This window comes from Heterodontus francisci, chromosome 26 (genome assembly GCF_036365525.1).
Source record: "Heterodontus francisci isolate sHetFra1 chromosome 26, sHetFra1.hap1, whole genome shotgun sequence".
Taxonomy (NCBI): Eukaryota; Metazoa; Chordata; class Chondrichthyes; order Heterodontiformes; family Heterodontidae; genus Heterodontus; species Heterodontus francisci.
Genome location: NC_090396.1, coordinates 62,360,459 through 62,373,825, shown reverse-complemented (window position 1 = coordinate 62,373,825; position 13,367 = coordinate 62,360,459). Strand labels below are relative to the sequence as shown.

The window sequence follows — 13,367 nt, the reverse complement described above, 5'->3', positions numbered from 1 at the left end:
CCTTTGGGACATTGAGTGATAAGGGACATATAAAAATGTAGGGCACCTAGAAAATTCTCTGTTCTTCTTTGGATAATGCCATGGGATATTTTACATCCACTTGAGTAGACAGGCAGGGTTTCCCATTGGAAAGGGAAGAATAATTAGCTGGAATATCAAGTCTGGCCAGTGCCTCATGTTTCTTAGCAGCTAGCCGAACTAGGTACTGCCACAGGCCTGGATGCATCATGTCCAGAGTCTTTTGGTAGAAGACACTCAAATTCAGGCACACTGAACACACAAGGATAAATTACCAATAAAGCCAACTATCAAGGACGCTGTGTTGCCATTTAAAGAAATGGGATCAAATGGCCAGGACTATTTAAAAAAAACAAACGGATATGAGAAGGAATCCATAACTTCTATAAACTTTAACTGGCTTGCCCTGAATAAGCATTAAGTAATACCACTTTTCTCGAACACAAACCTCTTTACTGTATGAAATGTTACTATGCTTCAGTCTCTGAATGATTCCTTGTAGAATATCGAGCAGATCAGGAGTCATCATTTTTAAGTATGCTGGCAAAGTTTCGAATGGCAACAAGCTGAACCAAGACCGAAGTAAAAGTCTATCTACTGCCACCAGATGCTTATTTTTGTACATCAGTTCAAGTAGCTCCCTTCATAAAATAATTCACAAAAAGTTAAACATCTTACATGTAATTGAATACACTTAAGCACACTATGAATAACAAAGCATTTTTCCCAGTTCTGCTGAAGCGTTTATATTTCATTTTAAAAGGAGTTTATTTAAGGCCTGCCACAAATATAAAGATTTTATTAAAGTTGCACATGCTTGAACTAGTGTTACAGGACTTATAAATGTATTTTTAGAATTTGGACATTCATGAAAAATAATTTTGGTGCCTGAGGCAATCAAAACGTCCTCCTTCCCAACCAGTTTTCTCTGAACTTCTACTACCAACATTATAATTAGAGACAAGAGCAAGCAATTGATGCAGCGCCATTGAATCCTGACAGTAAATGCCATCAAGCTGTTCAACCATGTAGATCATCACATCATATTCACAAGCATGCACTTTCCAGCACTGGCCATTGGAAAGAGACAAAAAGCAAATATCTTAAGATTATTCCCATTGCAGTGCCCTCCATTTCGGAGATCAGCTAACTCAACACAAATCAGGGATCAAACCTGGCATCTTCCTGCTTGCATGGCACAGTTCCAATGCCAAGTGGTACATCAGGGGCCTGATCATTTTCTTTTTAAGCACCATTCAACTTTTGAAAAATCTTCTGCTAAACCAAGCATTTATCCCCCTAAACTGCAGCTGTATATATTGGTAAGTGAACATGTTTACAAAGCTAAACTTCACAGAAAAGAACTGTCAAAGATCATACAAAGACACAGATAGCAAAAGTGGATAAATGAAGTTGAGGTACAGATCTGGAATGAACAGGCTCTAGGAACTGAATGATTTATGCCTATGTTTCTATTTCCTATTAAATGTTTCAGGTCGATGATCTTTCGTCAGGGTTCATCGACCAAAAACATTAGCTCTGTTTCTCTCTCCACAGACCTGACGAGTATTTCCAACATTGTCTGTTTATATTTCAGATTTCCAGCATTCACAGTATTTTGCTTTTCTATTTCATACTTTAATCCTACATACACGCATATATCCACATGTATATACAACTACACATCCCAGATGCATACAGGCACACACAAGCATGCACATTATATACATGGTCACGCAGATACACACACACACGTTCGCATACTCTAACACATATTTACTCTATCAAAGAACTCTATGCAAACCTCCGCTACAGAGAACATGGATCAGTATGGCAGGTTAAGAGGGAAAAGTTCAGCATTCTTCTCTTACTACTCAGGTTCTTAATTAGGGACCCGATTGCCATTTAAACTTACACAAGTCAACTTATCGGAAACAATGCAACAGTCAGCTTGTCTACAAGCCCATAGGGATATTGTGTACCAACTGATCTATTGTCATATAATGGGTTCCAAATAAAGGCATACCTTGAGTTTTGACGTTGAATTTTTTCTCTAAAATTTACAATTGGAAGCCCACCTAGCCCAGCCCAGCTGTCTTCAGATTCAAAATGCATGTCCAGAAGATCGGGGCTCGCTGGGTTGGATGAAACACCAAATAAATGGAAAACAGGAATCACCTGCACCCATTTTATTATTCCCTCATCAATACATCTGACCATCATCTGCAACAGTAATGTTTCAATGCTATAAAAAAAAATACAAATATGTTAAATAAAACTCGGGGGGGGGGGGGGGGGGGGGGGGGGAAACATTTACTTAAAGTAGAACTGTGATTATTACATAGTTTTAATGTTAGACATTATGGAAAGCACCCAATTGTAACCCTTTGCCACATTAGTACATAACCCACTAATTTTAACTTCTGAAGTTCAGAATACAAAGGTGGGCCTTTTCATACTTGCATCCCAAAAAGGGCTTGCATTGTCAAAATAAATACAATAAATAATTGTTTTATATAATGGGTAAAATCATGCCTAAAGCAAAAAAGACTGCCGAGTAATACCTCTCGACTGATCACCATATGATCTTGTTTAAGCAGGCTCTAGACTAGGTGAAGACTTACGCAACCTGGCTACATAAAAAGGACACACTTTAAGGAAAAAGGGCGTCAATCAATTCCAGAGCTGTATTTAAAAAGTCTATAGTTGGCAAGTAACCACTCCAGAAATGTTGTTTCATAAAAGGGAATTTGCTGTTCCTTGCAGATTACTTCTTGCACAGCTGTCCTGACCCCAAGGAGACCATGTGCTACACCACTACCCACAAGCATCGAGATATCTCGACAGCCTTGGCAAGCCTGAAAGTTTGAGCCAACCAGAAGTTACATGAAACTTTTATTTCAAGCTGTTAATACGGGATAAGCCTTTGCTTTCCAATAAAGGTATGCATTTGAGTAAGAATTTTTTTTTAAATAATTGTTATTAGAGATATTCTAAATCATTCATGAACTGAAGATATTGTTTAACTCTAATGCCATTTTTCTTGGCATATAAATGATTCCTTGTCCCAACTGGACAAGATGTGGAATGCTTACAGTGCTCTATTCTGATAGATGCTCAGTTTTGCTTGGTTTAAATCCAGCAATACCTCTATGCAAAACCGTGCTTCCCAAATTGCATTTTTCAATGTGCTTTAATGGGTGTACTCCAAATCAGGAGAAAAAAAACTCCATATGTGGCTTTTCACTACTCTGGTTGGAGAGTCAAGAAAGTAGATTTCCACGTAGGTTAAGATACTGAACCGGCTAAATAAAAACAGTCCTCTGCAAAATTCTAAGTAAGGTTTTAAGCCCCATGTCAGGACTTCAGCAGATAAATCTAGGCTAACACTTCAGTAAAGTACTAAAGGAGTGCTGCATTGTCAGAGATGCTGTCTTTTTGGTCTGCCTGTTCATGTTAACCTAAGCAATTCCATGACACTATTTCAACAAGATCAGGGATGCTCTTCCAGTGAACTATTTGCAGCACATGAACTTTAAACATGTAAAACTGTTTCATAAAGTTACTTTTCAATTTCAGATATCCAAAAATATTGCAGTTTCCTTACAAAAACTGAAGACTGCATAACCCCAGTTATTTAAACTATTTTTTCAGACCAAAGAGAATCAAATTTTATTGTTCAACAAATATATGATTTTAAATTGAATACTTTTATTCTATTTACACAGTTCTTACATTTCCCCAAAATGGAAGCTTTCTTTAAGTGCCTCGAATTCCTTGATAAGGGTATTCGGCGATTTTTGTTGTATGCAGAGAAGATCACAAACCGTGCACAGATCAGGTTTTTGTATTTCAAGATTATAGCTGTTAGCCAGGTACAATAGTAGCATGCCTGTTCGCAGACGGCTTTCCACAGAAGTTGTCTCGGCTTCTGAAGCTTGATTGTCTGCACACTTAGCCCTTTCTTTCAAAATCTTATACAGGAGACCCCGAACCTAAACAACAGACATAACCATTATCCGAACCTACAAGTAGCTCTAGAAAATTTGGAGAAAAAACATTAAACATGGCATTAGACACAACAAAAGCAATTCCACTTGAAATAGTGCTCCAGATTAAAATTTTCCATTCAATTTACAGGTATTTTACACTCTTCCAAAAGGTTCCATTTTATCTGCTTTCTTTCAAGGCTTGTCTGATCTTTTTTTAAAGACGCCAAAATGTTTCTCCCAACAAGATGATAAAAGCAAAGCAAAAGTTTATCTGGCATAAAAAGATCACCCATGATGTTGCTCAGTGAGTCAAGGGATTAATGAAGTTTACTGATTTATGGTGCGAGTAAGTCCAAATATTCTGGGATTTATTTTAAATTGATGCTTTGGAAATTGAATTTCAAAACTCTAAAAATGAATAATCTTTTATAAAACATATATTTCATATTCTTTTACCCATGAATTAAATTTTTTCCTTTACCATTCTTAAAACTGAGAAAATGCTGGAAGATGGCACGCAAAATGAACCAACTGGAGGTAGACCTAGTCTTTGTGACAGTAGTGGGAGGGAATGAGTTTTATCTGCATTCGGGATTGGTCCTGCATTTTGATAGCACAGGGGAATGGTCTTGGCTTTGGTAACATCAATGAGAGTCTTGATCTGGCATCACTTTAGAAGGAAGTCCTGTGGTTTGGCAGAACTGTGCAAGGTAGAATTTAGGTTTGTCACAACTGGGAATTGAATGTGAGGCCTGGTTCACTGGAGAATTCTTAGTATTCACCAGCAGTGAGTGGACGTCATTGAGGGGGAGACCGGGTGGGTGGGAAGGAATACAAATTTGTCTCAGCGCTGGTTTGTGACTTTCTAAGGGATTTCTGCAAACACTGTCCATGATGTTGTGGTTAGTTCCATTCTGATTACTATCAACACAACACAGCTGGATCTAGTGTTTTCAGAATCCAAAGCATGTGCTCTTATTTGAAAAAATAACTGTCCAAATTCTTAGCAATTAGAATCCTACATTTTACTTTTGAGTAGAAACTGACAGAACCAAAACAAAAATAATTCGTCAGTCCAGCTGATCAATGTTAGAAAATTGGGAACATTGGACATTCTCAACCAACACAATCCAAATGATGCTCAGAATTACAGCTGAACAAAAATATCAAGTCAATGCCCAGGGATTTGTAGGAGGCTTTAAAATAAAAACTTTAAAGAAGAAATTAAAAAGAGAGAGGTGATTTACATGTTAAATTTACTCATGCAGTTGTGAAAAATGGAAAAAAAGATTTAAAACTGTTTAAATCCTTACTTTAGGTATTAGAAATTTCAGTTGCCAAGGACAAAAAAAAAAAGGGGGAAAAATGTTGATAAAGCATTTTGAATGATTTGTTGAAACAGTGGCCAGATTATGCAAACTGACACATTTACATAGGTGAAAAATTTAAATTCGGTTACAGCAGTTGATAATGAAAAATGTTGACAAGTAGTCTGTGTATACATAATATTTTTAATGATAGGACATCGTAAGGGGTGCAGATAGGCATTTCTGTGGCCACAAACAAGACTCCAGGATTGTATGTTGCCTCCCTGGTGCTAAGGTCAAGGATGTCTCGGAGCGGCTGCAGGACATTCTGAAAGGGGAGGGTTAGCAGCCAGAGGTCATAGTCCATATTGGGACCAACGACATAGGCAGGAAGAGAGATGAGGTCCTGCAAAGTGAATATAGGGAGTTAGGCAGAAGGTTAAAAAGCAGGACCTCTAGGGTTGTAATCTCAGGATTACTCCCTGTGCCACTTGCCAGTGAGGGTAGGAATAGGAAGACTAGGCAAATGAATGCGTGGCTGAAGAGCTGGTGTAGGCGGGAGGGCTTCAGCTACTTGGATCATTGGGATCTCTTCTGGTGCAGAGGTGACCTGTGCAAGAAGGACGGGATGAATCTAAACTGGAGGAGGACCAATATCCTTGCGGGGAGGTTTGTTAGTACTACTCGGGAGGGTTTAAACTAGTCTTGCAGAGGGGTGGGACCCAAAGTAGTAGTCTCTCCGATGAGTTATTTGAGGCAAATGTAGAGGTTAAAGAAAGCAAGTCCAGTAGGCAGGTCAGGGAGCGTGCAAGGTCCGACAGGCTAAACTGCAATTACTTAAATGCAAGAAGCATTACAGGAAAGGCAGATGAACTCACAGCATGGATTGATACATGGGATTGCGATATTTTATAGCTATTACGGAAACGTGATCGAGGGATGGGCAGGACTGGCAGCTCAATGTTCCAGGGTACCGATCCTTCCGGCGTGACAGAGGTGGAGATAAGAGAGGAGGGGGAGTTACACTATTGATTAGGGAGGACATCACAGCAGTACGTAGAGAGGATATCCCGGGGGGAATGTCCAGCGAGGCCATATGGGTAGAACTCAGAAATAAGAAAGAGGTGATCACTTTGATGGGATTATACTATAGGCCCCCCAATAGTCAGAGGGAATTGGAGGAGCATATATGTAGGGAAATCATAGATAGGTGTAGGAATTATAGGGTTGTAATTCACATTACAACTGATTTCACATGCGTTCAAATCCTCTGAAGAAGGAATTTTCCTCCACACAAGATCAGGGGGCAGGTTGTTCAACCTTGCCCGTCTAAGAGCGAAGTCCAAAGTACGGAAAGTCCTCATCAGAGAACTCCTCTTTGCTGACGATGCTGCTTTAACATCTCACACTGAAGAATGCCTGCAGAGTCTCATCGACAGGTTTGCGTCTGCCTGCAATGAATTTGGCCTAACCATCAGCCTCAAGAAAACGAACATCATGGGGCAGGATGTCAGAAATGCTCCATCCATCAATATTGGCGACCACGCTCTGGAAGTGGTTCAAGAGTTCACCTACCTAGGCTCAACTATCACCAGTAACCTGTCTCTAGATGCAGAAATCAACAAGCGCATGGGTAAGGCTTCCACTGCTATGTCCAGACTGGCCAAGAGAGTGTGGGAAAATGGCGCACTGACACGGAACACAAAAGTCCGAGTGTACCAGGCCTGTGTCCTCAGTACCTTGCTCTACGGCAGCGAGGCCTGGACAACGTATGCCAGCCAAGAGCGACGTCTCAATTCATTCCATCTTCGCTGCCTTCGGAGAATACTTGGCATCAGGTGGCAGGACTATATCTCCAACACAGAAGTCCTTGAAGCGGCCAACACCCCCAGCTTATACACACTACTGAGTCAGCGGCGCTTGAGATGGCTTGGCCATGTGAGCCGCATGGAAGATGGCAGGATCCCCAAAGACACATTGTACAGCGAGCTCGCCACTGGTATCAGACCCACCGGCCGTCCATGTCTCCGTTATAAAGACGTCTGCAAACGCGACATGAAATCGTGTGACATTGATCACAAGTCGTGGGAGTCAGTTGCCAGCATTCGCCAGATCTGGCGGGCAGCCATAAAGACAGGGCTAAATTGTGGCGAGTCGAAGAGACTTAGTAGTTGGCAGGAAAAAAGACAGAGGCGCAAGGGGAGAGCCAACTGTGCAACAGCCCCAACAAACAAATTTCTCTGCAGCACCTGTGGAAGAGCCTGTCACTCCAGAATTGGCCTTTATAGCCACTCCAGGCGCTGCTTCACAAACCACTGACCACCTCCAGGCGCGTATCCATTGTCTCTCGAGATAAGGAGGCCCAAAAGAATAGTAGGTGATTTTAACTTCCCTAATATTAACTGGGACTGCCTTAGTGCTAAGGGATCAGATGGGGAAGAATTTGTTAAGTGTGTTCAGGATAGTTTTCTGAAGCAGTATGTGGATGACACTCGACCTCCTCTTAGGAAATGAGAACGGGCAGGTGGTTGATGTGTCAGTGGGGGAGCACTTTGGGACCATTGACTATAACTCTATTAGCTTCAAGATAGTCATGGAAAAGGATAGGACTGGTCCTCAGGTTGAAGTCCTAAATTGGGGGAAGGCTAATTTCGATGGCAAGAGACAGGAACTCTCAAAAGTTGATTGGGAGAGGCTGTTTACAGGTAAAGGGACGTCTGGCAAGTGGGAGGCTTTTAAAAGTGAAATAGGAAGAGTTCAGGGCCGGCATATTCCTGTTAGATGGAAGGGAAAGGCTGGCAAGTTTAGGGAACCTTGGTTGACGAGGGATGTTGAGGGTCTGGTCAGGACAAAAAAGGAGGCATGTGTCAGGTATAGGCAGCTGGGATGGAGCGAGTCCCTCGAGGAGTATAGGGGATGTAGGACTACACTTAAGGAGGAAATTAGGAGGGCAAAAAGGGGCCATGAGATTTCCCTGGCAGATAAGATAAAGGAGAATCCTAAAAGATTCTGCAAGTATATTAAGAGTAAAAGGATAGCTAGGGAGAGAGTAGGTCCCCTTAAGGATCAATGCGGCTATCTATGTGTGGAGCCACGGGAAACGGGCGAGGTCTTAAATGAATATTTCTCATCAATATTTACCGTGGAGTAGGTCATGGAAGCTAGTGAGTTCGAGGGAGGGAACAGCGATATCCTGGAGCATATCAACATTACAAAAGGAGGAAGTGTTGGAGGTTTTGAAGCGCATTAAGGTGGATAAATCCCCAGGGCCTGACCAGGTGTATCATAGGATGCTATGGGAAGCAAGGGAGGAGATTGCTGGGGCCCTGGCAGAGACTTTTGTATCATCTTTAGCCACGGGTGAGGTACCAGACTGAAGGATAGCTAATGTTATGCCTTTATTTAAGAAGGGCAGCAGTCATAAGCCAGGGAACTACAGCCTTACATCAGTGGTGGGAAAGTTATTGGAAGGGATTCTGAGAGACAGGATTTATATGCATTTGGAAAGGCATCATCTAATTAGGGATAGTTAGCATGGCTTTGTGCGTGGGAAATCATGTCTCACGAATTTGATTGAGTTTTTCGAGGAGGCGACCAAGAGGATTGACGAGGGCAGGGCGATGGACGTTGTCTACATGGACTTTAGCAAGGCCTTTGACAAGGTCCCGTATGGTAGGCTGGTCCAGAAGGTTCGAACACATAGGATCCAGGGAGAGCTAGCAAATTGGATACAAAATTGGTTTGGTGATAGGAGGCAAGGGGTGGTAGTGGAGGGTTGTTTTTCAGATTGGAGGCCGGTGACCAGTGGTGTGCTGCAGGGATCGGTGCTGGGCCCTCTGTTGTTTGTCATATATATTCATGAATTGGATGTGAATGTAGGGGGCATAATTAGTAAGTTTGCAGATGACACCAAAATTGGTGGTACAGTGGACAGTGAAGAAGGTTGTCTAAGGTTACAACAGGATATAGATCAACTGGGAAAATGAACAAGGGAGTGGCAAATGGAATTTAATGCAGACAAGTGCGAAGTGATGCATTTTGGGAAGTTAAACCAGGGCAGGACATATACAGTGAATGGCAGGGGCCCTGGGGAGTGTTCTTGAGCAGAGACACCTTGGGGTGCAAGTACATAGTTCCCTGAAAGTGGCAACACAGGTAGACAAATGGTGAAGAAGGCGTATGGCATGCTTGCCTTCATCGGCCGAGGCACTGAGTACAAGATTTGGGACGTCATGTTACAGTTGTACATAACGTTGGTTAGGCCGCATTTGGGAGTACTGCGTGCAGTTCTGGTTGCCACACTACAGGAAAGATGTGATTAAGCTAGAGAGGGTGCAGAAAAGATTCACAAGGATGTTGCCTGGTTTGGAGGGCTTGAGTTATGAAGAGAGATTGGATAGGCTGGGTCTGTTTTCCCTGGAGCGAAGGAGGCCGAGAGGGGACATGATAGAGGTATATAAAATTATGAGAGGCATAGATAGGGTAGATAGTCAGAGTCTATTTCCCATGGTAGGGGTGACTAAAACTAGAGGGCATAGATTGAAGGTGAGAGGGAGGAGGTTTAAAGAGGATCAAAGGGGTAAACTTTTCACACAAAGAATAGTGGGTATCTGGAATGAGCTGCCTGAGGAGGTGGTGGAGGCAGGAACAGTAGCAACATTTAAGAGGCATCTTGACAGGTACTTGAATGAGCAAAGCATAGAGGGATATGGAATTAATGCAGGCAGGTGGGATTAGTATAGATAGGCATTATGGTCGGCATGGATGCGGTGGGCTGAAGGGCCTGTTTCTATGCTGTACGACTATGACTTTATGACAGAGGAGCAGAGGGGGACAGGGTGGGGGGGGGGGGGAGGGGGGAAGAACGGGTTGGGGAAGAGAGGAGGGACAAGGAAAAGGATGGCGATAGTGGGTTTTCGTCGGGTGCACCGGTTTCCTCCCACAGCCAAAGACTTGCAGGTTGATAGGTAAATTGGCCATTATATATTGCCCCTAGTATAGGTAGGTGGTAGGGGAATTGTGAGGATGTGGTAGGAATATGGGATTAATGTAGGATTAGTATAAATGGGTGGTTGATGGTCAGCACAGACTCGGTGGGCCGAAGGGCCTGTTTCAGTGCTGTATCTCTAAATAAAAATAAATTTAAAAAAAGGACAACTTACAGTTTAGAAAATTGTAATTAAACTCTACATTTGTTTAGCATTCTTTTTAAAATCTGTTCACTGTTTTAGAATTGTTGTTTAATAAAATTACTGCATTGAAACAGCTTTAACATTCTATAAAATATATTAAGGACCATACAGAGCAATTAAATGTATTTTTCCAAGTGGTGTCAGTTGCAAAGGAAAAGGTGGCATCTAGAGCACAGCTTAGTATGCCATGGATCAACAAAATCATGCAACTCATAAGGCTACCATAAGGACATAGTGTTAGAAGTTGTGATTTCATTCACTTAAAGATAAATTGCTGCAGGCTGAAGAATAAAAAAATGAGGAAGGATTTTGATTAAAATATTTCCATGCATGGATTTGCTTGTTAATAAAAATTAACATTTTCTATATTCTCAGAATAAGTATCCTTCCTTCAAACACAGGCTAATTATCTATATCCCATCATATTACTGAATCATAAACATAAGAAAACAGTGCAGGAGTAGACCATACAGCCTGACAAGCCTGCTCCACCATTCAATATCATGGCTGATCTTGGGCTTCAACTCCACTTTCCCGCCCACTCCCAATATCCCTCGATTCCACGAGATACCAAAAATCTGTCTATCCCAGCCTTAAATATATTCAAAGATGCAGCATCCACAACTCTCTCAGGTAACGAATTCCAAAGATTCACATGCCTTTTAGTGAAGAAATTTCTCCTCATCTCACTCCTAAATGATCAGCCCCTGATCCAGAGGCTGTACTCCCATGTTCTAAATTCCACAGCCAGGGGAAGCAACCTCTGTGTTTACCCTGTCAAGCACCTTCAGAATCTTGCAAGTTTCAATGAGATCACCTCTCATTCTTCTGAACTCCACAGAATATAGGCCCAGTTTACTCAGCATCTCTTCATAGGACAACCCTCTCAAACCAGGGACCATTCTCGTGAACCTTCGCTGTACTGCTTCCAATGCAAGTATATCCTGCCTAAAATATGGAGATCAAAATTGCACACAGTACTCCAGGTGTGGTCTTACCAAAGCCCTCTACAACTGTAGCAAGACCTTTTTATTTTTGTCACAGAATCATTACAGTGCAGGAGGCGGCCATTTGGCCCATCATGTCCGCACTGGCTCTCTGAAAGAGCAATTCCCTCAGTCACATTCCCCTGCCTTCTCCCCATAACCCTGAACATTCTTCCTTTTCATATAACTGTCTAATTCCTTTTTGAATGCTTCAATTGAACCTGCCTCCACCACGTTCTCAGGCAGCGCATTCCAGACCTTAACCACTCGCTGCGTGAATAAGTTTTTCCTCATGTCACTGTTGCTTCTCTTACCAAATACTTGAAACCTGTGCCCTCTCATTCTCAATCCTTTCACGAGTGGGAACAGTTTATTTCTATCTACTCTGTCCAGACCTTTCATGATTTTGAATAACTATCAAATCACCTCTCAGCTTTCTCTTCTCCAGGATAAACAGTCCTAACTTCTCCAATCTATCTTCATAACTGAAATTCCTCAATCCTGGAACCATTCTCTCAAATCTTTTCTGCACTCTCCCCAATGCCCTCACTTCTTTCCTAAAGTAGTGTCCAGAGCTTAGGACGAACTAGTGTCTTCTATAAGTTCAACATAACTTCCTTGCTCTTGTACTCTATGCCCCTATTAATAAAGCCCAGGATACTATATGCTTTATGAACCGCGCTCTCAACCTGTCCTGCCACCTTCAATGACTTATGCACACATACACCTCGGTCCCACTGCTCCTGCACCCCCTTTAGAATTTTACCCTTCATTATCTCTCCATGTTCTTCCAACTAAAGTGAATCACTTCCTATTTCTCTGCATTGAACTTCATCTGCCACCTGTCTGCGCATTCCACCAAGCTGTCTATGTCCTTTTGAAGTTCTACAGTACCCTCCTCACAGTTCACAATGCTTTCAAGTTTCGTATCATCTGCAAACTGTCATCTGAAATTGTGCCCTGTACACCAAGGTCTTGGCCATTAACATACATCAGGAAAAGGGTCCCAACAGTGGTCCCTAGGGAACTCCACTACAAACCTTCCTCCAGCCTGAAAAACATCCATTAACCACTACGGTTTCCTGTCAGTCAGCCAATTTCATATTCATGTTGCTACCGTCCCTTTTATTCCATGAGCTACAAGTTTGCTCACAAATCTGTTGTGTGGCACTGTATCAAACGCCTTTTGAAAGTCCATGTACACCACAACAACAACATCGCCCTCATCAACCCTCTCTGTTACCTCAAGAAACTCCAGCAAATTATCCCTGAAGAAATCCATGCTGGTTTTCCTTAATTAATTCGTATTTGTTCACGTGACTACAGATTTTGTCCCAAATAATATTTCTAGAAGCTTTACCATCAGTTAAACTGAAGTTAAACTAACTAGCCTGTAGTTGCTGGGCTTATCTTTACACCCTTTTTTGAACAAGGGTGCAACATTTGCAATTCTCCAGTCCTATGGCACCGCCCCCCACCCCGCCAAGTCTAAGGAAGAGTAAAAAATTATGCCCAGTGCCTCTGCGATTTCCACCTTCTCTTCCCTCAGTATACATGGATGCATCTCAACTGGTCCTGGTGCTTTATTCAATTTAAGTACAGACTGCCGATCTAATACTTCCCCTTTATCAATTTTAAACTCCTCTAGTGTCTGACTTATCTCCTCTTTCAACATTACCAAGGAAGATGATGCAAAGTATTCATGCCCTCTGCCTCTATGTGTAAATCCCCTTGCTGGTCCATAATCGGCCCCACTCCTCCTTCTACCATCCTTTACTATTTGTCTGCCTATAGAAAACTTTGGGATTTCTTTTAATGCAAGTTGCCAGTCTCTTCTCATGCTCTCTCTTTGCTTCTCTTATTTTCTTTTTC

The 13,367-nt window shown here is 42.0% G+C and overlaps 1 protein-coding gene across 1 annotated transcript in view; it reads right to left on the bottom strand.

The window, feature by feature from the left end:
• rnf213a (ring finger protein 213a) overlaps positions 1–13,367 on the bottom strand; it is a 237,406-nt gene that overhangs the window by 165,790 nt on the left and 58,249 nt on the right. Inside the window, exons 10-12 of the mRNA XM_068058651.1 lie at positions 3,754–4,013; positions 2,045–2,263; positions 467–659 (exon numbers count right to left, since the gene is read on the bottom strand). Coding sequence (XP_067914752.1) covers positions 467–659; positions 2,045–2,263; positions 3,754–4,013 — 672 coding nt within the window. The remainder of the gene's footprint in view (positions 1–466; positions 660–2,044; positions 2,264–3,753; positions 4,014–13,367) is intronic.